The 26,705-nt window shown below is 46.5% G+C and overlaps 5 protein-coding genes across 10 annotated transcripts; 3 read left to right on the top strand and 2 right to left on the bottom strand.

Annotated features, from left to right (window-relative positions):
- Window positions 1-1,711: 1,711 nt before the first annotated feature.
- LOC121589633 (probable cytochrome P450 4aa1) lies at window positions 1,712-7,845 on the top strand. Its single transcript, XM_041908709.1, has 8 exons — window positions 1,712-1,951; window positions 5,825-5,996; window positions 6,075-6,272; window positions 6,346-6,525; window positions 6,586-6,652; window positions 6,716-6,842; window positions 6,898-7,044; window positions 7,109-7,845. Exons 1-8 carry the CDS (start codon window positions 1,934-1,936, stop codon window positions 7,694-7,696), a joined length of 1,497 nt encoding a protein of 498 aa, XP_041764643.1. The 5' UTR covers window positions 1,712-1,933; the 3' UTR covers window positions 7,697-7,845.
- Window positions 7,846-8,052: 207 nt separating this feature from the next.
- On the top strand, window positions 8,053-10,661 carry LOC121590768 (probable cytochrome P450 4aa1). Its single transcript, XM_041910734.1, has 8 exons — window positions 8,053-8,093; window positions 8,580-8,812; window positions 8,891-9,088; window positions 9,162-9,341; window positions 9,402-9,468; window positions 9,532-9,658; window positions 9,714-9,860; window positions 9,925-10,661. The coding sequence occupies exons 1-8, from the start codon at window positions 8,053-8,055 to the stop codon at window positions 10,510-10,512; spliced, it is 1,581 nt and encodes a 526-aa protein (XP_041766668.1). The 3' UTR covers window positions 10,513-10,661.
- Window positions 10,662-10,724: 63 nt separating this feature from the next.
- LOC121587646 (protocadherin Fat 2) lies at window positions 10,725-16,340 on the bottom strand. Of its 4 annotated transcripts, none has more exons than XM_041904608.1 (7): window positions 15,505-16,340; window positions 15,168-15,240; window positions 14,728-15,023; window positions 14,536-14,648; window positions 12,909-14,476; window positions 12,732-12,844; window positions 10,725-11,103 (listed from the first exon to the last, which is right to left on the bottom strand). In XM_041904608.1, exons 2-7 carry the CDS (start codon window positions 15,220-15,222, stop codon window positions 11,050-11,052), a joined length of 2,199 nt encoding a protein of 732 aa, XP_041760542.1. In that variant the 5' UTR covers window positions 15,223-15,240; window positions 15,505-16,340; the 3' UTR covers window positions 10,725-11,049. The 4 variants fall into 4 exon arrangements, with proteins under 4 accessions (XP_041760542.1, XP_041760544.1, XP_041760543.1 ...); XM_041904610.1 differs by having other exon boundaries at window positions 15,168-15,244; window positions 15,834-16,340; XM_041904609.1 differs by having other exon boundaries at window positions 15,168-15,244; window positions 16,079-16,340.
- Window positions 16,341-17,031: 691 nt separating this feature from the next.
- Window positions 17,032-22,257, top strand: LOC121587647 (putative fatty acyl-CoA reductase CG8306). The gene is made up of 10 exons (XM_041904612.1): window positions 17,032-17,130; window positions 18,035-18,247; window positions 19,631-19,711; window positions 19,789-20,040; window positions 20,133-20,278; window positions 20,596-20,705; window positions 20,768-20,960; window positions 21,048-21,167; window positions 21,255-21,632; window positions 21,710-22,257. The coding sequence occupies exons 2-10, from the start codon at window positions 18,137-18,139 to the stop codon at window positions 21,846-21,848; spliced, it is 1,530 nt and encodes a 509-aa protein (XP_041760546.1). The 5' UTR covers window positions 17,032-17,130; window positions 18,035-18,136; the 3' UTR covers window positions 21,849-22,257.
- On the bottom strand, window positions 22,251-26,683 carry LOC121587645 (cullin-2). Of its 3 annotated transcripts, XM_041904607.1 has the most exons (12): window positions 26,578-26,683; window positions 26,088-26,216; window positions 25,610-25,867; window positions 25,154-25,535; window positions 24,991-25,076; window positions 24,690-24,921; window positions 24,300-24,619; window positions 24,030-24,208; window positions 23,567-23,943; window positions 23,376-23,477; window positions 23,196-23,309; window positions 22,251-23,104 (listed from the first exon to the last, which is right to left on the bottom strand). In XM_041904607.1, exons 2-12 carry the CDS (start codon window positions 26,204-26,206, stop codon window positions 22,973-22,975), a joined length of 2,301 nt encoding a protein of 766 aa, XP_041760541.1. In that variant the 5' UTR covers window positions 26,207-26,216; window positions 26,578-26,683; the 3' UTR covers window positions 22,251-22,972. The 3 variants fall into 3 exon arrangements, with proteins under 3 accessions (XP_041760541.1, XP_041760538.1, XP_041760540.1); XM_041904604.1 differs by having other exon boundaries at window positions 23,196-23,477; XM_041904606.1 differs by having other exon boundaries at window positions 23,196-23,477; window positions 26,506-26,586.
- Between the last annotated feature and the right edge of the window lie 22 nt (window positions 26,684-26,705).

The following is a 26,705-nucleotide window of genomic DNA, read 5'->3' as shown; positions in this document are numbered from 1 at the left end:
GCACGAACTGTGTTCACCTAACTATTGTTCTGTAGTTCTTCCGTTCGTCTACATGTATTGAAAATTGTCTGTTAAACTAATGAAAGATCGATGAATTAGGCAGGCTTTTTTGTGAACAATTCCCCACAGAGATTAGCACGAGAATGAGAGATCGAATGCAGTTGACAAGGTACAAAGGATGTGATGCCGCTCTGGTTCAGAACTTTTAGAACGACTAACTGGTTGATCTAAATACTTTGAAAAAGAACGATATTTGGAAGTCTAATCGAAAGAAGGTTTGCAGCCAACACACGTCAGATCATCTGAAATTGATCCATAGAGCACTGATTATATATTTGATTGGATTTGTTATGGACAAAGCGTGATCACGTACCCAGTTTGCCCTATTTTCCCACAGCAGCAAAACAACAACAAAGCTGCTACGTTTCTTAGCAACCACGTTGCTATGTTTGGGATGGAAATTAATACCGATCTGTACATGATCGCACACAACACATCCGATCGACACTCTGTCACACGCTGTTTTGGGGATGAGTTCATTTGCTAATAAACTCACAGCGCAACACACGGGAAAAGTCCCGTTTTGCTCTGTTTATGTTTGTTTTTGGAGGTTTGCGGGTGGTGATTATGTTAGACATGGGTGAGCAAAAAACCTATCTCATTGTGCAACAATTCTCAGCTTTGTAGCTCCCAATTGAAAGAGCAAACTTGAGGGGAGACTGTTTTTTTTCTTTCAGAAACGATCGTCCACTTGTTTGCCCATGCCGAACAACTTCAAAAAAGGACACGGCAGGTCATCAGCCCTGTGCTTCAGCAGGCAAGTTCTTGGCCACCGTTCTTGTGCCTCTGCTAGCACATCCCCTTCCCCGAAGGCAAACTCAACAACTGTTGGTAGCCCTAAGTGTAGCAAACAACAATATGCGAAAATTCGATTACATCCCGTCGCTTGGCGTGCGTACGCGTGTACCCCCGTGGAAGCAATTGTCTGTATGTTTAGAGCAACACGTGGACGAAGTGTGGAGTGGATTGCCGTTCAGGGTACAAAGTGACCATTGTGGAGGGTTTTGCGCGGTTTTAGACGCTACGTGCTCAGTTACCGCGACACAAATCTCAGAATGAACCAACGCCACCGGTGGGCCGTTCCGCGCATTGAAGGAGTAAATAAGTAAATAAACAAAATTATTGCTCAATGGGAGTGGGGTGTTTTTTACATGGATTCTATTTTTTTCTCTACTCATTTCGGCTTTTGTTGTAGTTTGTATGTGTTTCTATTTTTTCGTGTGTTTCGTTCGTATCCTTTTCCGCATGCTTCCCCCACTTGAAGGCGATCGGGCAGCTTCTTCACTACAAACGCGCAGTTTCGCTAATTGTGTGAAGATTCTGTTGGAGGATCTTGGTGTACCGAAGGAGAGTGAATGTGTGTGTGTGTGTGTGTGTTTGATTTTTTACAACCAAACTCCTATATCGATGACTGCCGCTCGCGCTCTATCGATGTCAATACCAACGCAAAACGCTGATGCTCCATCGTCCACTCGATCACCGTTCTATGGAGAACGACGTCCGAAGGCTTCACCGGACTTCACAGATGTCTTGATGCTGCGATATATCCCCACCACGCCACTTATTGGCACATCAGCACAATTGGACGAAATGGTACAAACCGGGAAGGTACGGCAAGGCACGGCAAACTTTATATAAGTACGTGAAGCAACCGCTTCTAGGTGATAATTGCGGCACGAAACCGGCACTGTGCGCAGGCATCCGTAAAAATTCTCGCCACACTGTGCAAAACCTTCCGGTGCAGTCCGGGAGCAGTCGGAACTCGCCAACCCGGTAGTAGTTAGCGGATCCCCGTACCAGTCGGATCGGAGTAGGACGTGATTGTTGGGCTGCTTCGGTGGAACGCATCGGTCGCTCAGTACGCTAGTCCAGTATGACATTCTTTCAAGCGGTAAGTGGACATTTAGGCTGCGAGATCACGCACGATCAGCGCCAGCCTTTGCATTTGCGGGGTGACAAAGTTCGGTGTGCGAAAAATTGCCGCCATCCTACCGTGTACCACCCAGTGAGGCGGGTGATTTGATTTAGAATGCTATCAGCGTACCGGTTGGCATGTAGAGTGGCTAAGCAGTTTGTGATTTGTGTTGCGCCACGGTTTAAGCGGTGTGTGACTTTACGGTATTAGTGAGGTGATTGAAGTGGCTGAAAAGTGATAGAGAAATGATATTTCAAAGCAAAGACGTTCGTTCTTAAAAATAATGAATAGATAGTGTTTGTACGTCCTAAGTTTGATACGAAGAAAAAACAAAAGTGTGAATTTGTTTTCGATGTGAAATTTAAAGTTTTAGAAAATACACTTCAGTTCTATAGAATATCTAAACGATATTGTACTTAGAATACACAAAAGAGTCAGAGATACCTTAGGCTTAGGCGAGCCTTGGCCAACTTTGGATATTCGGCCCCAAATAGAAAAAGATTTCAAAGATTCTGATCAATTCTTATCATAAGTTTTGTCCACTTCTTCTAATATATCAATATTTGTTAGGAAAACATCTACTCGCGTTCACCTTTACACGAGCTGATGTGTATGCCATGCGTATATAGATCACGAAACCACTCTGCAAATGTCAACTAATATTATTATCGTTAATTTTAACCATAGAGAGTTGATCTCAATTTATTACACACAAATGCCTTATAAGACACTACGAAGGTTGTTCTTTTGTTCTAACGATTTATAACGTTACATCTCATGTAACATATACCTAGTGTACCAAAACGGTAGGAAACCTAGAGAAGGATTTAGAATCTTGTCCGTCAACAAATTGATGTGAATGACATATTTTTTGTGCGCTTAAAAAACCTCTTCAAATACATTAAATTCTCATGTTATACGTATTTTGCAGGTATTTACGGTGATCTAATTGTGGACACGTTGATTTCGATATTGTCGGATGTTGATCGTTTCCCATCCAAAAAGTCCTTTTTATTTAGAATTGACCATCCTGATGCAGAAATAAATAAGAAACAGATAATCCATCTCATCTAAAAGGAATAGGCAAACTAAAAACGGGTATTGCGCCAAAGAAAAAAATAATAGGTATAATGTAGTTCATCATTTTAAAAATCGTTTTTCTAGACAACTTTTTTATGTATAGTGTTTAAAGCTTTTGCAAGGAATTTTGAGTGTTTTTTTGCAAGTTTTATGAATTTGGCGCGAATTGACTGATTTCCAAATAAGTTTGAATATGTCTCGAAATTTATTATATTTTCCCAAAATATTTTGAATGATTTGATACAACATTGTTGGACGACGTTTAAAGATGGAAATGAAAAAATACAAAAAAAATCTGAAAAATAGAAAACCCCTTGAAAAATCAGTGGATTTTCAATCCACTTCAGTACCATAAGAAAATGTTTATAACCTACAACATACACTATTATTATTAATACTTGATTAATACTGTTATTAGTTCTTTGCGCCAATATCGATCAACAATTTTCGGAAAGAGATTTTATGGTTCTTAAATGAAGCTAACATTGTAGAGATGGATAAAAACATATAAATGCGCTATACAAATAGAAAGGATAGTCATAGGATCAAAGAAAATCAATATCTATCTTCTATAATGTGTAACTTGATTGAATACACTAAGTAGTTTATAGATAAGTGATCGCCCGTTTGATCGCACTCTTTCTTTCAACTGCCCTAGAGGGAAACGTAATATATGATCCTTAGCAATTAACCCACTTGGCAGAAAGCAAATCTTTCGTACAACTTTCGAAGCATACCGTACTGCATTTACATATTATGTTTAAGGAGAACACCCTCAATATTTCCGTTAAATTGTCCATGTCCGGAACATATTTATACAATCTACTAGACGGCAGTGAATGCGTATTACACGATTGCTTAAAATAATGTAATCGAACCAATCGATTCGACCCATTTCCACGCGCACACTGCCGATTGAAACGTCTATTTACGACACATTAGCCCCTTCGATGCGATTTCGTTCTCGAGCGGAACATAAACAAAAAACCTTCATCCGCAACATCCGACAACAGCCATAACAAAAAAGCCACATAAACGCCATGATTTCGCTACTTGCCTACTTACGTGCCAAAACATACACACACAACGCGCCACTTTTCGTTTCGATCAATAAATAGCAATTATCCTCCACCGGTTTACCCATCGTGTGTACCACAAATACTGGATTATCATTGCTCGTCTTATTTCTTTTTGCTCCTATCGTACCGTCAATTGTGTCAATCAGTTAGCACCCCTTGTGGAATCAATGGTTTCGTTGTGGTTTTGGTGTTTTTTTGCACCACTTCTTCCCATTCCTAAAGTCTTTTGCTTTTGCTGGTGGGCTTGAGGGTGAAGCGCGCACACTTGCATACGATAGCAAATATTGAACACTCATCGTGCGCAAAGAGGGAGGGATGCTGTACGTACCAGAGGGTGGCGGTTGGTCGTACCTCGCGTTACATCCGGCCACCGTGCATTACCGTTTGTAGGTTAGAGATGGGTTGACGTGCTTTGGCTCAATGGCCATCGACAGGGAAGCCACTTGACGGGAGCAGTAACAGGCTTTTTCGATACGAATGACGCCAGAGTTTGGTCGAGGATGTTTCCGAACGTACTTTGAGGGTTTCCATTTGTTTTACATAAACCTTTTTTTTGCGCGCGCTCGATTGTTAATAGGTGTTGTAACGGTGGCAGCCAAACAACATAAAATGTGATTTTATTAAACAAGAAAGCATGATATTTAGAGAAAAATACATGTGCTGGATTTCAAACAAAAAACAAACATGGTTTGAAAACTTTAACCTTGATCATAACCAAACCCTCCCCAAAAATGAGATGTACTCACATACTCGAACATCGGTACCAAGCAGTAGTACGCAACAGTTCATCGACCAAAGCCGACGTACTTCACCTCTCCGCCTGATTTCAAGGTAACGAAATTCGGCAATTCTCTCTTTCTAATGATCCCCGACCAAAAGCCTCATTGAATTACACTTCACCCGATCGACCGGTCCAAAAGATGCTGCCACCCAGCATGGTTTCCTTTCATTGGTGGACGCGCACTTGCGAGAATTATTAAACCAGCGCAATCGCGCCTCTGGCACGCTCAATCAGGGCAGGCGTGGAGAAAAGCTGACAGCGAACTTATAACACACCAAAACGACATGATCGATGATCTTTCGCGTTATGAGCAGGGGTTGTGCAATGTCCATGCTTCTCTTCATGAAGGTAAATTGCGCACACACATCGTTTGGCCGTTCAAGTACTGCCCTCAAGAGTTCAATTGTTTGCCATCATTTTTTTTTAAATCGAATGGCCGGCCAATGGCGACTATGAGGGTAATGCAATGTGTTAAAAAATGCCATCGTGTCGACAGATGCAATTGCTAAACACGATCGAGTGTGATCATTAGGGTGGGACGATCCCGTCTCAAATATCCGTTTGTGATGCGTCCATTTGGAAGTGCAATTTGGAATGATGCCTGTTTGGCAGCGAAAACTTCTAAAATTATACTCCGCAACGACCATTTTTTGACAGTGTATTCGTGCGTAGCGGCCGCAATCAGTTTGTAAACAAACAAAACAAAAACTCACACAAACAGTAGCTATTTGCGTTTCCCATCCCGTGTGGACTCCCGTCCCTCACCAATCAGACATGTAAATTACTTGTTTCTATAGACGATCAATTAAATGTAATCATCAGTTCCGGGAATGGGGACCGCGATCATCCAAGCGAATGCTTCAAGTTGGCACAGATGAATGACTCTTTCTTTTCCCGTTTATCTTTCAGCTTGAAAAATCCTCCGCGGTGGAGTTGTACACCTACCTGACGCTGATCCTAGTATGTGTCCTGTTGTACATCTTCTCGGACTATCTGAAGATATGTGCGCTCGCGTTTCGTTTACCCGGTCCGAAGTCCTATCCCGTCATTGGCAACTGCTTGGACATCGCCCGAAAGGATCGTAAGGCTTCGGAGAATTAAGCAATTAGCTTTCGAGGTGTAGTACTATGCTCACCCTGCGCCTTTTTTTCATTTCCAGTTATTACACGTGAGATGGCCCAGGCGTACAAAAACTATGGCCCGTTGGCGCGTGTTTGGATATTTGTCTTCCCAATGTTTGTCGTGTTCGATCCGAACGATCTGAAGGTGATCCTGTCCTCGAAGAAGCACACCAACAAATCCATGTTCTACAAGCTGCTGCACAACTTCCTGGGCCGTGGACTGATCACCAGCAGTGGTAGGTGTACTGTTTTGCTATGTCGTTTTTTGGTGCTAGATCACTATGGATCACGATGCATTTCGTGTTTCAGGACACAAATGGAGCTCGCATCGGAAGCTGATACAGCCATCGTTTAACATTGCAATACTGGAGAAGTTTATCGACACGTTCACGGACAGTGCATCGTTTCTGATCGACAAGCTGCCGAAGGAGGAGACGGTACTAAACGTTACCGAGTATGTGAACAATTGTGTGCTCGACATTCTGAATGGTAATAGATTGTGTATTTCTCGTCAATATGGTTTCTAACACCTAACTTTGTCTTTTCTAGAGGCTGTTCTTGGAGTGCCAGTGAAATCGGTCGATAAGAAAGAGATGGAGCAGTCGCCCTTTAGACAGTGAGTATAAGCAAGCTTTTGAAAGTCACAAAAATGTCTCACCCTCGAATACACATCCCACAGAGGCAAAGTGGTTGCACCGTACCGTATCACCCATCCGTGGCTGTTGTTTAACTCGATCTACAAACTTACCGATGCGGCAACTGCGGAACTCAACCAGAAGAAACAGCTCGATGACTTCTCCAGGAAGGTAAGGATGGTGTGACCTTCCGTAAGCTTCATTCGTTAACTTTGGCTCCTTGTAGATGATTCGTCGTCGGCGTGAAATTCTGAAGACACTTTCTCCGTCCGATCGACGCTGTCTGCTGGACTTTATGATCGAGATCTCGAACGAAAATCCCGACTTTACGGAGGACGATATCATCGATGAGGCCTGCACGTTCATGTTGGCAGTGAGTATTTACGGTTTGAAATATAACTTCATTTCCTGTGAGACTAACTGCTGTCTTCTTCCAGGGTCAAGATTCAGTAGGTGCTGCCGTTGCCTTCACACTGTTCCTTCTGGCCCGCCACCAGGACCAGCAGGCCAAGTGCTATGAAGAGATCGAACGGCACATCGGTACGGACTGCTCCAAGCCACCGTCGGCCGAGGGAATCCGCGAGCTGCGCCATCTGGAAGCGTGCATCAAGGAAAGCCTTCGACTGTACCCCAGCGTCCCGCTGATGGCAAGAAAGATCGGGGAAGATGTACGAGTCGGCAAGTACAACCTGCCGACCGGGACGGAGATTATGATCCTGCCGTACGCAACGCACCGTCTCGAGCACATCTATCCCGACCCGGAGCGGTTCGATCCGGAGCGCTTCGGTGATGGGGCACCGCATCAGAACCCGTACGCCTTCCTACCGTTCAGTGCGGGACCGCGCAACTGCATCGGCTACAAGTTTGCGTACATCGAGATGAAGACGGTCATAGCGCGAGTGTTGCAGAACTTCCACCTGTCGCCGGCACCGGGCAAGGAGGAAGTGCAGCCCATCTTCCGCATGACGTTGCGGGCGCGCGGTGGTCTTTGGGTAAAGATGACGCCGCGCAAAGTGGTTTCGTAGTCCGCAGCGTGGGGTCGGGTTGACCAGTGTGAGTGTGAGCAGCGTGGGATCAGTGGGAAATGTGCGAATGGAAGGAACTAAAATAAGCGGTAACTTGATAGGCCGGTCGGGGAAGCAATAAATTATGTTTTCAATTTTATGAACACGTATGCACGGTCTTCTTTCCTTGATTAGGTGTAGAAAAGTTGTAAGATAATAAACGAACGCTATTTGTACAAAGTACCACTAGCTACGTACGGTTTGCTTTATTGCCCTAGAGTGGAGCAGAACTGGGTGCACGATCATCGCGCGATCGCTATAAGAGTAAAATAAATAAAGACGAAAAGTGCCGCGCAAAAACGCGGACAAACAAACAGATGTTGGCAAGGCAAATCTTCCAGACTTCGTTCAAAAACGGGTGCGTTCGTGTTCGTGTACAAGGTTGCATGCTACAAATAGGTAGCGTAATTTCAAAAGCACAGCTTTCAGTCTAATGTTGCAGTTGTTAGAATCGTTGAGTTTGGTGCTGGCGAAACTTTGGTCTCTTTGTTTTGGGGCTTAGAAGTACACGATCAGCTTGTCATCGATCGACATATCCTCCGTGCCGTTGTTCTGAAAATGAGCGTGAAACAAACCATGAGATACATCGAGATAGCAAGTTAACTTAAAAAAATAAAGTACGTTAAGTTGTATTATGATATTATGAGAACATGTAAGATAACTTTGTTTGATACAATTTGTGGCCGAATAATCTGTTGAAGCCTATTGATCAATTGCTTTGAGTAATTAATCCTAACAGTAAAATAAAAACACAACTTTGTACTGCGGTTTGCATACCTTAAGATATATACGAAATCTAAATCTATTGCTTATAGAGCATTGCATGGACCTTAAATACATACAGTGGCGGCCACCTAAAGTCGGACGCCTCATATTTTATCTTTCTTTTCCCGTTTATCTTTCAGCTTGAAAAATCCTCCGCGGTGGAGTTGTACACCTACCTGACGCTGATCCTAGTATGTGTCCTGTTGTACATCTTCTCGGACTATCTGAAGATATGTGCGCTCGCGTTTCGTTTACCCGGTCCGAAGTCCTATCCCGTCATTGGCAACTGCTTGGACATCGCCCGAAAGGATCGTAAGGCTTCGGAGAATTAAGCAATTAGCTTTCGAGGTGTAGTACTATGCTCACCCTGCGCCTTTTTTTCATTTCCAGTTATTACACGTGAGATGGCCCAGGCGTACAAAAACTATGGCCCGTTGGCGCGTGTTTGGATATTTGTCTTCCCAATGTTTGTCGTGTTCGATCCGAACGATCTGAAGGTGATCCTGTCCTCGAAGAAGCACACCAACAAATCCATGTTCTACAAGCTGCTGCACAACTTCCTGGGCCGTGGACTGATCACCAGCAGTGGTAGGTGTACTGTTTTGCTATGTCGTTTTTTGGTGCTAGATCACTATGGATCACGATGCATTTCGTGTTTCAGGACACAAATGGAGCTCGCATCGGAAGCTGATACAGCCATCGTTTAACATTGCAATACTGGAGAAGTTTATCGACACGTTCACGGACAGTGCATCGTTTCTGATCGACAAGCTGCCGAAGGAGGAGACGGTACTAAACGTTACCGAGTATGTGAACAATTGTGTGCTCGACATTCTGAATGGTAATAGATTGTGTATTTCTCGTCAATATGGTTTCTAACACCTAACTTTGTCTTTTCTAGAGGCTGTTCTTGGAGTGCCAGTGAAATCGGTCGATAAGAAAGAGATGGAGCAGTCGCCCTTTAGACAGTGAGTATAAGCAAGCTTTTGAAAGTCACAAAAATGTCTCACCCTCGAATACACATCCCACAGAGGCAAAGTGGTTGCACCGTACCGTATCACCCATCCGTGGCTGTTGTTTAACTCGATCTACAAACTTACCGATGCGGCAACTGCGGAACTCAACCAGAAGAAACAGCTCGATGACTTCTCCAGGAAGGTAAGGATGGTGTGACCTTCCGTAAGCTTCATTCGTTAACTTTGGCTCCTTGTAGATGATTCGTCGTCGGCGTGAAATTCTGAAGACACTTTCTCCGTCCGATCGACGCTGTCTGCTGGACTTTATGATCGAGATCTCGAACGAAAATCCCGACTTTACGGAGGACGATATCATCGATGAGGCCTGCACGTTCATGTTGGCAGTGAGTATTTACGGTTTGAAATATAACTTCATTTCCTGTGAGACTAACTGCTGTCTTCTTCCAGGGTCAAGATTCAGTAGGTGCTGCCGTTGCCTTCACACTGTTCCTTCTGGCCCGCCACCAGGACCAGCAGGCCAAGTGCTATGAAGAGATCGAACGGCACATCGGTACGGACTGCTCCAAGCCACCGTCGGCCGAGGGAATCCGCGAGCTGCGCCATCTGGAAGCGTGCATCAAGGAAAGCCTTCGACTGTACCCCAGCGTCCCGCTGATGGCAAGAAAGATCGGGGAAGATGTACGAGTCGGCAAGTACAACCTGCCGACCGGGACGGAGATTATGATCCTGCCGTACGCAACGCACCGTCTCGAGCACATCTATCCCGACCCGGAGCGGTTCGATCCGGAGCGCTTCGGTGATGGGGCACCGCATCAGAACCCGTACGCCTTCCTACCGTTCAGTGCGGGACCGCGCAACTGCATCGGCTACAAGTTTGCGTACATCGAGATGAAGACGGTCATAGCGCGAGTGTTGCAGAACTTCCACCTGTCGCCGGCACCGGGCAAGGAGGAAGTGCAGCCCATCTTCCGCATGACGTTGCGGGCGCGCGGTGGTCTTTGGGTAAAGATGACGCCGCGCAAAGTGGTTTCGTAGTCCGCAGCGTGGGGTCGGGTTGACCAGTGTGAGTGTGAGCAGCGTGGGATCAGTGGGAAATGTGCGAATGGAAGGAACTAAAATAAGCGGTAACTTGATAGGCCGGTCGGGGAAGCAATAAATTATGTTTTCAATTTTATGAACACGTATGCACGGTCTTCTTTCCTTGATTAGGTGTAGAAAAGTTGTAAGATAATAAACGAACGCTATTTGTACAAAGTACCACTAGCTACGTACGGTTTGCTTTATTGCCCTAGAGTGGAGCAGAACTGGGTGCACGATCATCGCGCGATCGCTATAAGAGTAAAATAAATAAAGACGAAAAGTGCCGCGCAAAAACGCGGACAAACAAACAGATGTTGGCAAGGCAAATCTTCCAGACTTCGTTCAAAAACGGGTGCGTTCGTGTTCGTGTACAAGGTTGCATGCTACAAATAGGTAGCGTAATTTCAAAAGCACAGCTTTCAGTCTAATGTTGCAGTTGTTAGAATCGTTGAGTTTGGTGCTGGCGAAACTTTGGTCTCTTTGTTTTGGGGCTTAGAAGTACACGATCAGCTTGTCATCGATCGACATATCCTCCGTGCCGTTGTTCTGAAAATGAGCGTGAAACAAACCATGAGATACATCGAGATAGCAAGTTAACTTAAAAAAATAAAGTACGTTAAGTTGTATTATGATATTATGAGAACATGTAAGATAACTTTGTTTGATACAATTTGTGGCCGAATAATCTGTTGAAGCCTATTGATCAATTGCTTTGAGTAATTAATCCTAACAGTAAAATAAAAACACAACTTTGTACTGCGGTTTGCATACCTTAAGATATATACGAAATCTAAATCTATTGCTTATAGAGCATTGCATGGACCTTAAATACATACAGTGGCGGCCACCTAAAGTCGGACGCCTCATATTTTATCTAACTTTTCGGCACCATGGACAGTCCTCTAAACTACTTATCTGTAAACTTTCTTCACACGTCTTTGAAGACACTCTTTAGCTATGCACAAGCAAAAAATCAGACCGATATCTTTTAAAATCACTGTACATCATTTATAAATGTGATAAAAGGTATGAAATTTATGCGATCCACTGAAAGTCGGACAGTCTTCATTTCATAGCAAAACGGCCACGAAGCATGCCAAACTTGACCAAAATGGTTCATTATTCATATGATATCAGATATTAAAGATCTACCGACTAGTTTGTGTGGTCATCTGCGTATAACATAATATAGGCCATGTGTTCTACGCGTATCATGCTTTCGTAAGAGTGTCTTCAAAGACGTGTGAAGAAAGTTTCCCAATAAGTAGTCTAGAGAACTATCCATGGTGCCGAAAAGTCAGATAAAAGGTGAAAATATGAGGAAGTTTAGGTGGCCGCCACTGTATGGAAAAACAGGCCCGATATTTTGGAGTCTACTAATGGGGGCCTTCACGGTTCTAGTTAGTTTTTTGTATGGAGTTTGACAGTTGGAGGCTGAAATCATGTAAACACTCCATACAAAACCACACAAAAAACTAGCCTGCAATTTTCAGTCTAGATTATTCTAGCCTCAAAGCTAGAATTAGATTCGAGTACCTGCTCGAAAACACAGGTTTGTTTACATTTATCCCAAGGTGCATTAAAGAGATCTGGTGATGGAATCCAGAATCAAAGTATATGTAGTCCAGGTGGTCTCATAGCATTTTTATAATCAATTTTGAACATCACTTTTTGACAGAACGAGTGAAAACTTTTGCTCCAACGAGCTTTCTGGAGGCTTGATGAGTACTCAAAACACTCTTAAAATCTTCATTCAGAAGCAGAAGCGATAAAAATCAGCCTTCTAAATTCATACACCTTGGGATAAGCTCACCTGTATATTATACTCACTTAGATGGCTGCTCGAAAACTGCTATACAATGCAAACAGCTGACAGGCTGAAATTTCAGCCTACGAGCTTAAAACGGAAAGGCCCCCAATATCTGACTTTCAACCTTTTATCAACTCTACGTTTATCGTCTGTTGCTGTGATGATTGCCAAATTAATAAGCGCCAACATAATATTGCATACATTCAGGCTTATTTTAATGCTGAGTCGGGCGAATTTCTTCGAAAATGCTAAATATGAAGTTCATTTATACAAATTTTTAGAGTATATGGAGCTCATTTTCTAGTGCTGTTGCCTTAGATCGGTTGAGTAAAATCAAATAACAATAATAGCAACTTTTACATACCTTCTCGTCGTACTTTTCCTGCCACTGCAGCAGTAGGTGGTTTAGATTCTGCCCGGCCAGTTCCTCCCGGTCGAGCGCTCGGGTGTTGTGTATTTGCGTTCGTCTTGGGTTTTCTGTAACGAATCGTTTCTTCTATACTAAACATTCCAATCGAATCGCCTCCTTCTCCTCCCTTACCTGCTCCCTCGTGCTCCAAAAAGTCCTGATTATCGCTTCCCAGCGTGGAGGAAGCGGCACAGTCCGCCGCGAGACGCCCGCCCGCATGCATGCCCGTCCGTTCCAGCATCCGCTGGTCGGGCCGTTGCAGCAGAAAGCGGCTGGAATCAACGCCATGCTTGAGCGGTGGTATCGCACCATGGCCGCCCGCACCATGGCCCCCGATCTGGTCGGCCGACGAGACCTTTCGCTTGCGGCGCCGATAAGCGCACCGCACCAAGCCACCGAGCAGCAGCACGCCCAGCACGCACGCCACGACAATGTTCACCACGAGCAGGTTGGAGGTGAGGGAAGCCGTCTCGGGCTTCAGCTTCACCACCACCGGTACGGTGGCCGACTTCTGGGGCGTCCCCGAGTCGGTGACGGTGGCGAGCAGCCGCATCGCTAGCGGCAGATCGGTACGGTTCGACACCAGCCACAGGTTGCCGTACGGGTCGACCCGGAACAGGTTGCTGTAGTTGCCCTTCAGCACGAACGACAGCTCGTCCGTCCGGTCGCCGTCGGCCGCCTCGATGCGACCGACCAGCATCGGCAGCTGCTGGGCGTGCAGCGGATTTTCGATCGCGAACGAATAGAACGGCTTGCGGAACCGTGGCTCCCACATGTTGGCGGGCAGCACGTCCACCACGACCGTGGTGCTGGTGTTGCGTTCGCCCCCCGGCAGGCTCGATTCGATCGCAAACGTGTACTGCGAGGTGCGGCGATAGTTGAGCGACTTCGCAAGCATTAGCTCACCACCCGGACCGACACGAAACTGTTCCTGGGCGAGCGGCGATCCCGCGATACGGTAGCGGACCGGTTCGTCGGCCCGGCCACCGCCACCGGCCAGCTGGGACACCTTCGTGCCGGGCACAGCATCTTCCCGCACCGTTACGTAGAACGTGCCGCGTACGAATTCCGCCCCACCGACCGGTGGCTGTACGCTCATGGCGCTTAGTGACGTTTCGCTGCCCTTTGGTGGCGCCAGTATGACGGTGGTCAGTGCGTAACGGTCGGGATTGTCCACCTGCGTCGCCTTGACGACGATCGTGCGCGAGTGGTGGGCCTGGGCGGGCGGTAGGGCACGCCTCTGCCGTATCGTGCCTGTGGTTGGGTGTATCTCAAAGTTCAGCTCATCTTCCGAACCGTTCGAGGACACGATCGAGTAGCGTATGTCGGCCCGGATGCCCCGATCCTGATCCTCGGCACGGATCGTTTCCGGTGTGATGCTGACGTCACCGGGCCCGGCGAGCAGCTGGCCGTAGTAAACGTCGCGATCAAACTTGGGATTCTGGTCGTCCGAATCGAGCACACGGATCGTGACGTAGGTGTCGGAGTACTTGGGCGGTTTGCCCTGATCTTGGGCGCGTATTTTGACCGTAAAGTTTTGCACCGTTTCGTAGTCGATGTACTTCTTCAGCACCAGCGTACCTTCTAGCGGTGTTACGAAGGCGACAAAGTCGGAGTACGGCCCTGGCAGTGTCTGGTACTCCACGGTCGAGTACGGTCCCGGCTGGTCCAGATCGTGCGCTCTAATGCCTTGGAGAATTCTGCGAAAGGAAATGTTTGAGAAAGCGCTCACAGCAACAAAGACGGCAGCAAAGCGTACCTCGTTCCAATCACGGTCACTTCCGAAAGATTCAGCTTGTACGGGGCCCCGATCCACATCGGTGCATTATCGTTCACGTCCGTCACCCGTATGTTGACTGGTATGATAATACCCTGTTGTGGACGGACAAAAAGAAAAGGACACTTTCACAAAAAAGGAACCCAAACCCGTACATCTCACCCGTTCGCTTACCGCTTCGTCGGAAAACTTGCGCTCACAAATCACGTTCACAAAGACGGCCGACGGTCCGATCAGTCCCTCCTTGTCGAGCGGTTTCGCCACGATCAGATCCTTCGTACCGGGCGCAATGTACACGGGCGAGTCCTTTTCACGCAGCGTCAGCACAATGTCCTTGCCCGGGTCGCCCAGCACGCGCAGACTGCCGACCACCGCCCCAACCGTGATGTCCTCGTTAGCGAAGAAGTTTACGGCCGATCCGCCACCGTCTAGATAGCACCGATTGTCCAGCAGTTGAGCGTGGATCGTTCCTTGTTTTCCGTCGTGAATAATTGGGTGTTATTAGGTTGAGTGAGTGCGTTTGTAAAAATGAGCGGAATGGTGTGTCTTTCAATGATTTCTTTCCAGTACGTGCTTTTGTATTTATTAAGCAAAACTGCTCTTAAGTTACTTACCAACCGTTAACATTAAACTACAAAACAATACTGATAGTGTACACTTTAGCACCATGTTTCTTCAATTGCGGAACTATCTGGAATCAATGGAAAGTGGTTGTTTGCATTGTATGTTTTGAGCATATTTACTATAAAATGGTTGCAATAGACAAAATGTGTGATATTCCGTTCAACAAGTGTAGATATATACACGCAAAAATAATATATAATACAAATTTTGATGTGGTGCTGTATATTTTGTGGTGTATTTAAAACAATATTGAAGTGTATTTCTATATTAAAGATTGCAAATAAAATGATAAATTCGCTATTTCACACTCTTAGTCTTACACCTTACACTGCAGCGAGGTTTGTCGCTTGTCTCGCATTTAAGTCACCCTGTTCATTCAACCATGAGCATCTTAGGCTAAAGGGCAGGGAATAGCGTTTTAGTAAGGGAAATTGGTACCTCCAACAACTACACAACACTGCCGTATGGGTTCTATTCAACACCGTTAGGTTCATCTGCTATTTCCTTCTTCACTTTAGACAAAACTTTAATCTTTTGAACGTCCTTCACCGTTGCTGTTGTTCGAGAGGGGAGCGCGGAAATACGTGTTTCTCATAACCTTCCCCACGCACTTTGCTCACTTTGCACGACAGTAAAAAAAAAAAAACCCTCCAAACCTTATGCACCATCACTTAACCCAATCAAAACTGAAACACAACATTACAAAACACACCAATGGACGGACTTTTTTGTGTCTGCATAATACGCAAAAATAGGGTAGGCCTCTAATAACGCTCCCGCTACGGACTGAATTGGTGTCTTTCCGCTTCGTTTATTTACAGTTTTACGTCTTGTGCAAACACGGCAACAGCAGCGACATGCGCCATCACCATCACCTCAAACCGAACCCATCTTGGCTTACCTTTTTTTATTAGGAAATTGGAAACACTGCGATTCGCTGCGTTGGCCATTCAATTCTACAGCGGTTCTTGATGCAAATCCAGCCCATCTGGCGCATAGAACAGGCGCATAGCTGCACTAATTGAAATGTTTTGTTGATCGAAAGTGAGAGACAAATATATATTTATGCTGCGTGCGGTTCGGGAAGTAGCAGTGCGTGTAGGTGTGTGTGTGTGTCTGGGCTGGTTTGTGCTGTACTGAAGACGTTTTGTTTTAGAAAGTGTTTTTTCGTTAAATGTGTCTTCCATTTAGCGCAAAACTTTTGCTGTGTGTTTTTTTTTTGTATGGAATCTTTGCGCTTGCTGGCATTGTTTGCTTATTGGTTTAGATTTTTAAAGTGTTTTGAGCATGTTTTATTTTTTAAATGTATCTTTATTTTTCTACGACCTAAACCAGGACAGTATAAATAAAAAATAATGAATTAAAAATAAAAATAACACCTTAACCATTGTGTAAGGTGTAATCGGGGCATTGTGCAAGGGCTCTTTGTGCTTAACGAAACTTAACGTCAAAACAACCCCTATTTCTTAACGAAAGCTACAGCAACATATCGATTTTACGTCAAACGCTGCGTCAATCTGCCCAGGGTGTATAGATGCTCCCCAAGGTGTTACTTTTTTGTCGTTTGTGTCAATTTAAAAACTTAGCAATTTATGTAGCATCTATGACAAAAAATATTACAATTATATTATACAATAGATTAGACAATTTATTTGATGTAATTAATATACTAGGTAACAATCAAAAACTAGGGCAAACAAACATTATTTTGTATTGCTTACTCGTGATTGGATTGGTAAAAACAAAACACACAAACGATCGCACTCGCACTCATCCCTCATCATCCCCCCACTCTCCCAATCTCCATTCACCCCGGGAAACGCCCACTCGAACGGCTTTGTTGACGGAAGCGGTTGCTGATGCATTTGCTGCTCTCCACCCGATCGTGTTTCGTGCAGTTTTCATCGGCAAATCCCGAAACGTGTCGAAACGTTGCGCGATCGCCCAAAAAGGGTATGTGTGTGTGTTTGTGTGTGAAGTGCTTTAGCTTTTTTTTAATCGCACGCTCTACAGGTTGCTGTAGTGTTTCCGATGAATAAACCAATTTCCACCGCCTAATCTGCCCGAAAACTGTAATGTTTAATTCAGGTTGGAATTAGAAAAACAACACACACACACATACAAACGCTAATCCCGCGTGCGCAAAGGAAAGCGAGAAACGCACGCCGCTCAAACGGTGCTGTCTCCCACCTCTCCTAATCTTCGGATTGCCGAAACCTACTTATGCCGTTCAAGTGACGTGTTTTTCTTCGCGCATTGCTTTCGTGTCGTCTTTCTTGCCCGGGCCCTTCTGGTTTTCGGGCGGTTTGCCCTCGAAAAGCATTTATTTTCCATTTCCCAGTCGCCCAGTCCCAAACGGTGGTTGAGGGTTCGTCGCTTTAGTGGTCATAGAAATCTTTCGTTCGCTCGCTCGTTTGCTTCGTTCCGTTAGGCTCTAACTTTCACCATTACATAAAACGGTGCCCGACCCGGTCGTCACAGGTTAGGCTCGTGTCGGGTGCGTACTGCAGTCCCACAGCGGGATAGACGGACAGGGCCCGGACCACAACAACAAAACCAGCCCCACCGGTAGGGAGCGCACGAAACGCACTCTCCCCATACAGCAAGCGGGCGCATCAGCCAAGATCGATCGTGTGGTTGTATGGGTGTGTGTGTTCAGTGTAGTGTTGTTGACTGTGTGCATACGCAGAGATCGCGTCCCCGTGTCCGCCAGCAACAGCGCGCACCGAATCTTAGATCATCGTCAGTCCGTGTTTGGTCGCCGCTCAGTAGCACGCGCGTGAGCAGCAGCAGCATCAAAAGCAGTTTTTGTGCAGAGCGCTAGAAAATAGATAGTTTACATTAATTTCCCTCACAGTGCTTTAGGTTGTTCGGTCGGGCAAAACACTCGACGCTTCGGTGTAGTTAAAGTATATTTTGGAGTGTATAAAATAAAACATTATCAACCCCCGTGTACACGATGGCTAGCGAGGTGCAAAACTTTTACAAAAACAAGTACATCTTTCTAACGGGCGGTACGGGCTTTCTCGGTGTTGCGATCATCGAGAAGATCCTGCGCTCTGCACCAGAGGTAAGTAACGATCAGTCTTACAAGGTACACAGAAAAAAGCGATTTCTTATTAAGCCCAACGTGTACGCGATCCTCCTCCTCCCCCCCGCCCCCTCTCGAAAAGATCGTTGATCAGCGTATCAATGCATATTGAGAGCGTGCGTTGGCAATTGAATAATCTCGCGTTGCGCGATCATCATCACATCAGATTGGGAGCCTCGAAGAAACGCTCACGTAACACACACTTGGTTTGGTGAAGAGAGTTCGGGTGTGGATGTAACTAAATTTGCTTCTTTTTTTGTAATAATAATTTGTATCAACAAGTCACTTTTTGTCTGCTCTACGATCGCTTACGTCGTAGCAAACTGCAGTGAGGACGACCTCAGCGCAAACCGCAAACCAATTCCAATACATGTAAAATATTCAAACGCCACCGTCGGTGGCGAATCTAATCTCTTCAACGGCGACCAAAGAGCGACCACTTCCACCTCGCGCGGTCGCTCGCTTGCGCTATCTACGTCATCAGACACCATCCGTTCGCTCTAATGAATAATGCCATGACACGGCGGATCTTATGCGTCAATGAGGGTGAAGTTTCCGACCGACGTAATACCCCCCGAAAAGGGGTTTAGATGAGAAGGGGGGGATGATGGTGTCTGCTTTACGCTTCGGACATTTGTTTGCTGTTTGCACGCTGTTTTCTTGCCACCACGAGGCGCGATTTCTTTTAGCCCGTTGTGTTTATTCTTCGCGGCTAATGCGGCAGAGAAGGTTGTAATGTTGGCGTACTTTGTGCCGTTCATTCCATCATCATCATCTCGCTTCCTGTACTGACCTTGAATTATTGCCGGTATGGAGCGCTGCCAAGGAGGGAGTGGAGGAGAGCCCGTCTATGATCGCCCTCCATCCCGAAGCCATTGCATTACGCAGTGCATTACTTTTTGCCTACGATTTTATCGCTTCACTTGAGCCGGAATCGCGCGAGTACGCATTTAGCGCATCATAATAATTTCATGGTAGCTGTGCTGCACAGCACACGTGTCCGGTTGTTTGTGTTGTGTGTGCTCTTCTTTGCCTTCCATTCTGTGCGGAGGGTGGGTGTTTCTGTGGTAGTTTATTTTTCTTTCCCAAGCTCAATTAAACCCTTCTCTCACTTCAGCCACACGTTTTGCTCAAGGAAAGTTACTTTCAAATATGTTGAGCTCTTGTAAGGCTGTGGCCTTACGGAGTGTGTTTTGGTTGTTGATGATGTACCGTTTTTACAGTCCGCTGATTTTAACGCCGAGCGAGCTATTAAAACCAATATCATAATGCAATGATCGATTTATCTCGGCGTATAAAATGTAACACTCTTACCGATTGTGGGTGATTGTGATTTATTTATTTTCCCCTATCCCCTTAAAGGTTGCTGGAATCTATCTGTTGATGCGCCCGAAAAAGGGCAAAGTGATCGAGGAGCGGCTGAAGGAACTTACAAAGAACCCGGTAAGATTATAAGGCTAAAAACATTTATTTCCCTCATAAGTTAATTTCTCACTTTTTATCGCGAAAATAAAAAAAAGGTTTTTGAGCAGCTGCTCCAAACGCAGTCGGACGACATCTTCAAGAAGCTGATACCAGTGTCGGGCGATGTGGGGGAAAACTTTCTCGGCCTGTCGCCGGCCGACCAGGCCACTGTCGTGGAAAACACCAACGTCGTCATCCACTCGGCCGCCACGCTCGACTTTCAGGCAACGCTGCGGCCAACGGTCAACATCAATCTGCTCGGCACCAAGCGCGTGCTGGAGCTGTGCACGCGTATGCGCAATCTGAAGGTATGCGCGCGGCACGATGGATGGTGGGAGAAGAAACGCTCGTCTAACGCAAGCGCAATTTTTGTCTTGCTGTGCCCTCCTTTTTTTTCCAGAGTATGGTGCACATATCGAGCGCGTACGTTAACTCGTACCTAACGGAAGCGGAAGAGAAGCTGTACCCCTGCACGGAAACCGCGCAGAAGGTGGTCGATCTAGTGGACACGCTGAGCGATGCGGCGCTGGACGATCTGCTGCCCAAGTAAGTGATATTGAGTTGAAGGAAACCACGCAAACACACACACACACACACACACACACACACACACACACACACACACACACACACACACACACACACACACACACACACACACACACACACACACACACACACACACACACACACACACACACACACACACACACACACACACACACACTGGGACCCTCATTACTTACCGTGTTTTCTCTCTCTCTTTCTCTCTCTCTCTATCTCTTTCTCTCTTTCTCTCTCTCTCTCTCTCTCTCTCTCTCTCTCTCTCTCTCTCTCTCTCTCTCTCTCTCTCGCTTCTTTAGACTGCTGAAAGATCACCCGAATGCTTACACGTTTACCAAGCAGCTGGCGGAGCATGAGGTTAATAAACACGCGGCCCAGTTCCCGTGCGCCATTATTCGGCCGAGCATGAGTAAGTCGTTTTTGTTCGAATTTTGCAGACAAAAGTAGCTTAAAATGGGTTTTGCTTTCCAGTTACCGGTGCCTGGAAGGAACCTACCCCCGGATGGACAATCTCCAAGAACGGGCCACAAGGTTTCTTGATGGGTGCGTCCAAGGGCATCATCCGCCGTTTGCCTGTCGGCGTGGATCTCGTCTACGACTACATCCCGGTCGATGCCGTCGTCAACCAAACGCTCGTACTGGGCTGGTACATGGGCACAAACAGGTGAGTAGCTCTTCGGAGAGCGTTCGCTAACAGTTCCTGGGCAAAGTAACAATGGGCTACGTGTTTGCTTAATCTTCCGCCCCACAGCTTCCGCGAGGTGAAAGTGTTCCACTGTACCTCCAGCACATCGAACCCGTTCAAGTGGAACTCGGTCGTTGATCATGTGAACGATCATCTGCACAAGTACCCGCTGAAATCGGCCATCTGGTATGTGCCGGACACTGTTCCGTGCTATTCGAACACACCCACGAGACCCCAAATGATTTACGAATTTCTATGACTCTCTGTTTGCAGGTACCCACGGTTGAAGTTCGTCTCTAGCCTATGGGTGTACAAGCTGGCCTCCATCTTTGTGCACATACTGCCCGCACTGGTGCTGGACCTGTTGCTGCGGGTGACCGGCGGTCGGCCCATGCTGATGCGCCTCCACACGAACGTATGGGAATCGCTGAACCGGCTGGAGAAGTTCATCTTCACCGAGTGGAAGTATCATAATCCGGCCACCCAGCAGCTGGCCCAGTCATTGCCGGAGAAGGATAAGCAGCTGTTTAACTTCAACGTTGCCCAGCTGCAATGGCCGGAGTATTTCGTACAGCTGACGCAGGGCGTTCGGCGCTACCTCAACAACGAGCATCCCAAGTCTCTCGATGCCGCCCGCCGAAAGGACAAAGTGTAAGAATTTGCTGTGACTGACGACTTCGCCGCCATTCGGTTCCGTTGTTCACCTTCGCTTTCTTCTCTTTCCACAGCCTGTTCGTGGTAGATTTGGTGTTCCAGGTGCTGATCTTCGCCCTGCTGGGATGGCTGCTCGCCACGGTGTTCGGCTCCTCCAGCAGCTTGTTCTGGGTGTATGCCATCGGTAGCTATTTACTCTTCAGTCTGCTCTAGGACTGCATTCCAGGCAGCTCTGCAGTGCATTTGACCGATCGTCGGTCTATGGGGGGTTGAAACAACCGTATTAAATTGCATTTCACTATTACATTGCCCGTTACCGAGCACGATCGTTCCACTTTTACTCTCTCTTGCCACACACACACCCTCATACCTCATACTCACTCGTTAGATGGCGTACTTGTGTGTAGGGGTGCCGGAAAACAAAGACTCCACATCATCTCGCAGCTTCCCGATCGGGGAATCAGGCGGATTTTTCTTTTGCTAATGATATTTCTTCTAGTGTATAAGCTACTAGGGAGAAGCGTACATTTCTAATTCTTGTTTTGTTTTGTGGTTTAGGTTGTCGGAATAAATGCTAACTAAATAATACCGATAATAAAAAAAAGAATTGAAAAAAACAAAATGCATCACTTTCTTTTTTTTTCTTTGTCGCTTTTCTTTACAGAAAACATGAACACGTACAAAAGATTATATTTACAGTAAAAAAAGAATGATATACAAAAAACAAGATCGAGAGAAAACACAAAACACGTCCGCGATCGCGTTTTTTCCTCTTCTCTTTAACCACAGAGAGAATAAACCAAAAACGACCAAAAAACTTACGATTTACCAACACGCACACACACACACATACATGGCAACAAAAACCCAATCTGTTCCATTAATTAACTGTTCGGTTCAGCAGCGGTGATGTATAGCGATTTTCTCAGCCGTATGCCGTAATCAATGTTTATGAATCCTACAGCTGGTCCCGCGAGTGGTTGATTGTTGGTGTCCCGCGGTTCTTCCTTCTTTTTTTCCATCACATAGTAAGAGAAGACACTGATCAATTTTAAATTCAATTTTCAATTTTCAGATTCCTCACTGTATTACTTGCTCCAAGATTTTGCCATGGATTACTATCGCTGCGCGATCGAAACTAATTCGTGAGCAGCTGGGCCCTGGGCTCAGACACAACAATATTGGAGACGGCTGATTGCTTCCTCAAGAGTATTGTTTAACAATCCGTACAATTTCCATGCAACTCTAGTCTAGTCGGGGTCCCTCGCCGTGGTGCGCATTAAGTGGATGGAGGGGGTGGGGGGAGGGGTTGTAGGAAGTCGTGAACGTTACACAGCTTACGCCACGTAGCTGTATTCATCGCCGGAGTTGGGCGTTCGTTCGATGTACTGCTTGTCGATGAGCGACTCGATGCACTTCTTGATCATGGACACGTTTGGTGCGAAACTCACTTTCGATTGGGAAAGAATCTAGAGGATAAAGTGGAGCAAATGGAACTTTTTGTTATAAGAATCCCATGCCACCTACTCGGTCGTGTCGATAGCAGGCGTAATTACTGACCTCCTGAATCAGGGTATTGTGCCGCAGCACCTTTCGAGACTTCATGATGCGTACGATCGCTGCCTGTAGGTACATCTTTCGGTCCTCATCGACGGCATTCATCGTGTGCTCCACCTGTGTGCGGACAAGAATCGTGATGAGACCAGAAAAACAGCCCATGATCCAACCATCTTCACTTACCTCCTGTGGTGTTTCCTTTTGCAGATTGGTGGTGATTTTGAATTTAGTACGCTTGTTGCTATAATTTACGTTAATGCTAACCTCCGTATCGTCATTCATTTTCTGCAGTAAAGCGAGCAAAACAAAACAATTGGTTAGGGGTTGCAAGTTGTACGCCGGCTCACTGCCGCCATCCACTACACTTCTATTACCTCTTCGTTGAGCAGCAAAATTTTCGCCTCCACCAGGCTCTGCAGGTGCCGTTGGAATATTTCCTGCTGCAGCTGCAGCGACGTCTGCAGCTCCTTGCACGTGTACTTGTCCGTGTTTTCAAACATCAGCAGTATCGCCATCTGGTACGTCTGCATCGTGACGATGTAGTTGCGCTTTTCGAACGACAGCTTCATCTCGCCGTGGCACAGATGGTGCAGCCAGGTTAGCTTGCGCCCGCTAAAGTTGATATGGTAAAACTCTTCGAACAGGCGGATGGACTTTTCAAACTCCTGCGGTATGGCGAAGGAGGCGACCACCTGCGTTGGTCCCAGTGGCCATGCACCAGCCTGCAGCACCTTGACGGAAAAGTTTATACCTTTGCGGGCAAGACGGGACAGGCAATTTTGTGTTAGGTCGTGCTTATTCTCTTAAGCAACGGCAAAGAATGTACAAGCTTCTTACCAGTCTCGTGTTTGTTATCGTTCAAATATTTGCTAAATTTTGCGTTCAAATCCGTCGACACCGAAATGTCGGTGAACATGCGGTGCAGCTTGTTGGTGAACTCGTAACCACACGCCTGCTTCAGTTTGTTAATCATCAATTCTTCCGCATCCATGCTTTGCGACTGCTCGTGAATTAATCTGTAAAATAGGAACAAAAGTCATGAACCTTAAATCTTGTTCAACCGTATCTCTCCGTTTCTCTCCCTCTCTCTCTCTCTTTCTCTCTTACCGCTTTGCCAGCATACGGCTGTAGAATTTCTGATACACGTCTTTATCCTCGATGTACTTGAAGATGATGATGCTGCGCGTCAGCTTTTGATCGATTTCGCCTTCAGTCGTTTTCGATTTCTTCAGCAAGCTATCACAGTATTTGGCGACCAGCTCGGCGCTACGGCATACCTGATTATTGCTGTGCTTCTCGTTGATGATACGCGCACAAGCCTTATCGAGCGCACCGAGAAACAGCGGGTCCGACTTGAACGTCGTGTGGATCAGCTCTTCGTACTTTCGATGCACGTCCAGCATGTTTTCCACAAATTGTATGTGTACCTTTGCGAACAGCAGGAGATGGAATTTGTTATGGCATCCGATTAAAACGGTTACCCCATGTGCTACTTACCGAGTCACCTTTCATGCACGAAATCGTCTTCTTGCCCTGCTCCTTGATGTGCTCCAGGAACACCTCGATCAGTCGCTTCAAACCGTCCGTAACGGGTTTGAGCAGGATGTACAGATTGCGCAGATCAGTGCTCTTCTCAGTCGCTACCATCTCCTTGCACTCGGAGTACAGGAAGTTCATGTGCTTGGTCACCATTTCCTCCTCGCACACCTTGCGCAACTTCGGCAGGGAACTGGCCAAACAAAACCAAAACGGTTAATGAACTGGCCTAGCATTTTTTTACTTGAATTTTGGGACGTACCTTTCATGTAGATAAATTTTAGCCAGCTTCTCTTCTTCCTCAAACTTTTTGATTATTCTTTCCATATATTGACTTACGCTGCACACCTAAAAAAACCCGAAAAGCAATGTTTTATATGCTGGGTCAACATTTTCTTTAATTGACCCTCTAACCATTGGCTCACCTGCAACAGTTCACTTGCGACGATGCGGAAATTCTGGCCACTTTCCTCCAGCATGCGCGTCTCGAACAGTTCCTGGTACAGCTTGAGCGATCCCTTGCGTCGATCCTCCTGCACCGCCACGAAGCTCTGTATCACGCCCCGAATAACCTCGGTGCTCTTGTTGTGCTGTCCGCTGGAATTGTTCACCCGTTCCGCGTTGATACCGCTCAGTATCTGGTCGACCAGCTCGTTGCCCAGCCGCTGTATCATGTACTGGTTCCAGATCTCGAGCGTCAGCTCACCGATCTCCATCTTTTCCTGATTATCACCATGGTTGCTGCAACCGTACACGGCTTCCGCTTCGTTCAGCTTTTGCTTTTTAATGTGCTGTTGATTGAGATACCTGCAAGTCGAGCGGGACCGCGACACATTAGTACATGAGCGAGCTAGTAAAGCGTACCGAGCGGGGCATCTTACAGATAGAGATGATTTAAGTACTGCGAACCACTGCTGTACTCCATCCACACGTCGTAGTACCGTTCCAGCAGCAGATATGGCGATGCAGACGACGACCCAGTGCCGGCCGATTGCTCGTTGGAAGCATTTTGACTGTCCCCGATCAGCACTCGCTCCTCCAGCAACGTTTGGACGTGATTCTCTAGGAACGTTTTCGTCTCCAAATACAACCGATCAGCCAACGGTTCCGGATGTGCCACACATATCTCGTACACATCGCTGAAGAAAGAAAGCAACGGGAGAGACAACACCTCTTCAGTAGGAATAGTGAAAACCGCAACAAACACCCAAGGCACAGCACACAAAGACGTTCGGCGAACGTTTTTGTCGTCGCAGTTGCCGGTCCACGGTACAGTCGGCCGTGGCCTAGTTTTTGTTGTTGCAACTACGCGGGGAGGGATAAGCACATTCTCTTTGCAGAACAGGGTGGCTTGCTTACACAAATCGATTGTTCCAAACGTCGCGCTTGATGTCTTGCAGGGTGATCACCTGCTGTACCGTTTCGCGCAGCTCCTTCCAGACCTCGTCGAACGCTATTCTGCGCGGCTTGAGCGACATCTCTGTAGAGCTGCGTGGCGGCAATGGGAAGCATGAAACAGAAAAGCAAAAAAAAAAACTAACTCGTGTATTCTATTTAAAGCACGCACCAGCGACCACCGCCCACCCAAACCCATTCGCTACCACCGCAAGCCCACTGCCCATGAGTAAGCGAATTTTTCGGTCGGCCAAACATAAACATCACTTTTCATCGCTGCCCACAGCCGATGGGTGAAAATTGTTGCCGAAGAAAACGGGGCCGTGCTTTTCACCACGCACTAACTGGTAGGCAGCGAATAATATCGGCAAAACGGACTGACCCCGGCTCAGGGTTAGGGTTGGGAGGGAGTGAATTTCAGCGGATCGGGGGAGAAAACGCTGCAACAACTTACTTCTTCGAGACTTTCGACGAAATTCAGCTATCTGCACCGTCGCTCCTTGCGTAGAATTCTCATAACACAATAGCTGTCAGTGAAGCCAGGTTGATTTTCAGTTGTCATTTCGTGTGACAGCTTGCACT

The sequence above is a fragment of the Anopheles merus genome, chromosome 2R, assembly GCF_017562075.2.
Source record: "Anopheles merus strain MAF chromosome 2R, AmerM5.1, whole genome shotgun sequence".
Lineage (NCBI taxonomy): Eukaryota > Metazoa > Arthropoda > Insecta > Diptera > Culicidae > Anopheles > Anopheles merus.
The sequence above is the reverse complement of the archived record's forward strand: the minus strand, read 5'-3'. Positions and strand labels throughout refer to the sequence as shown.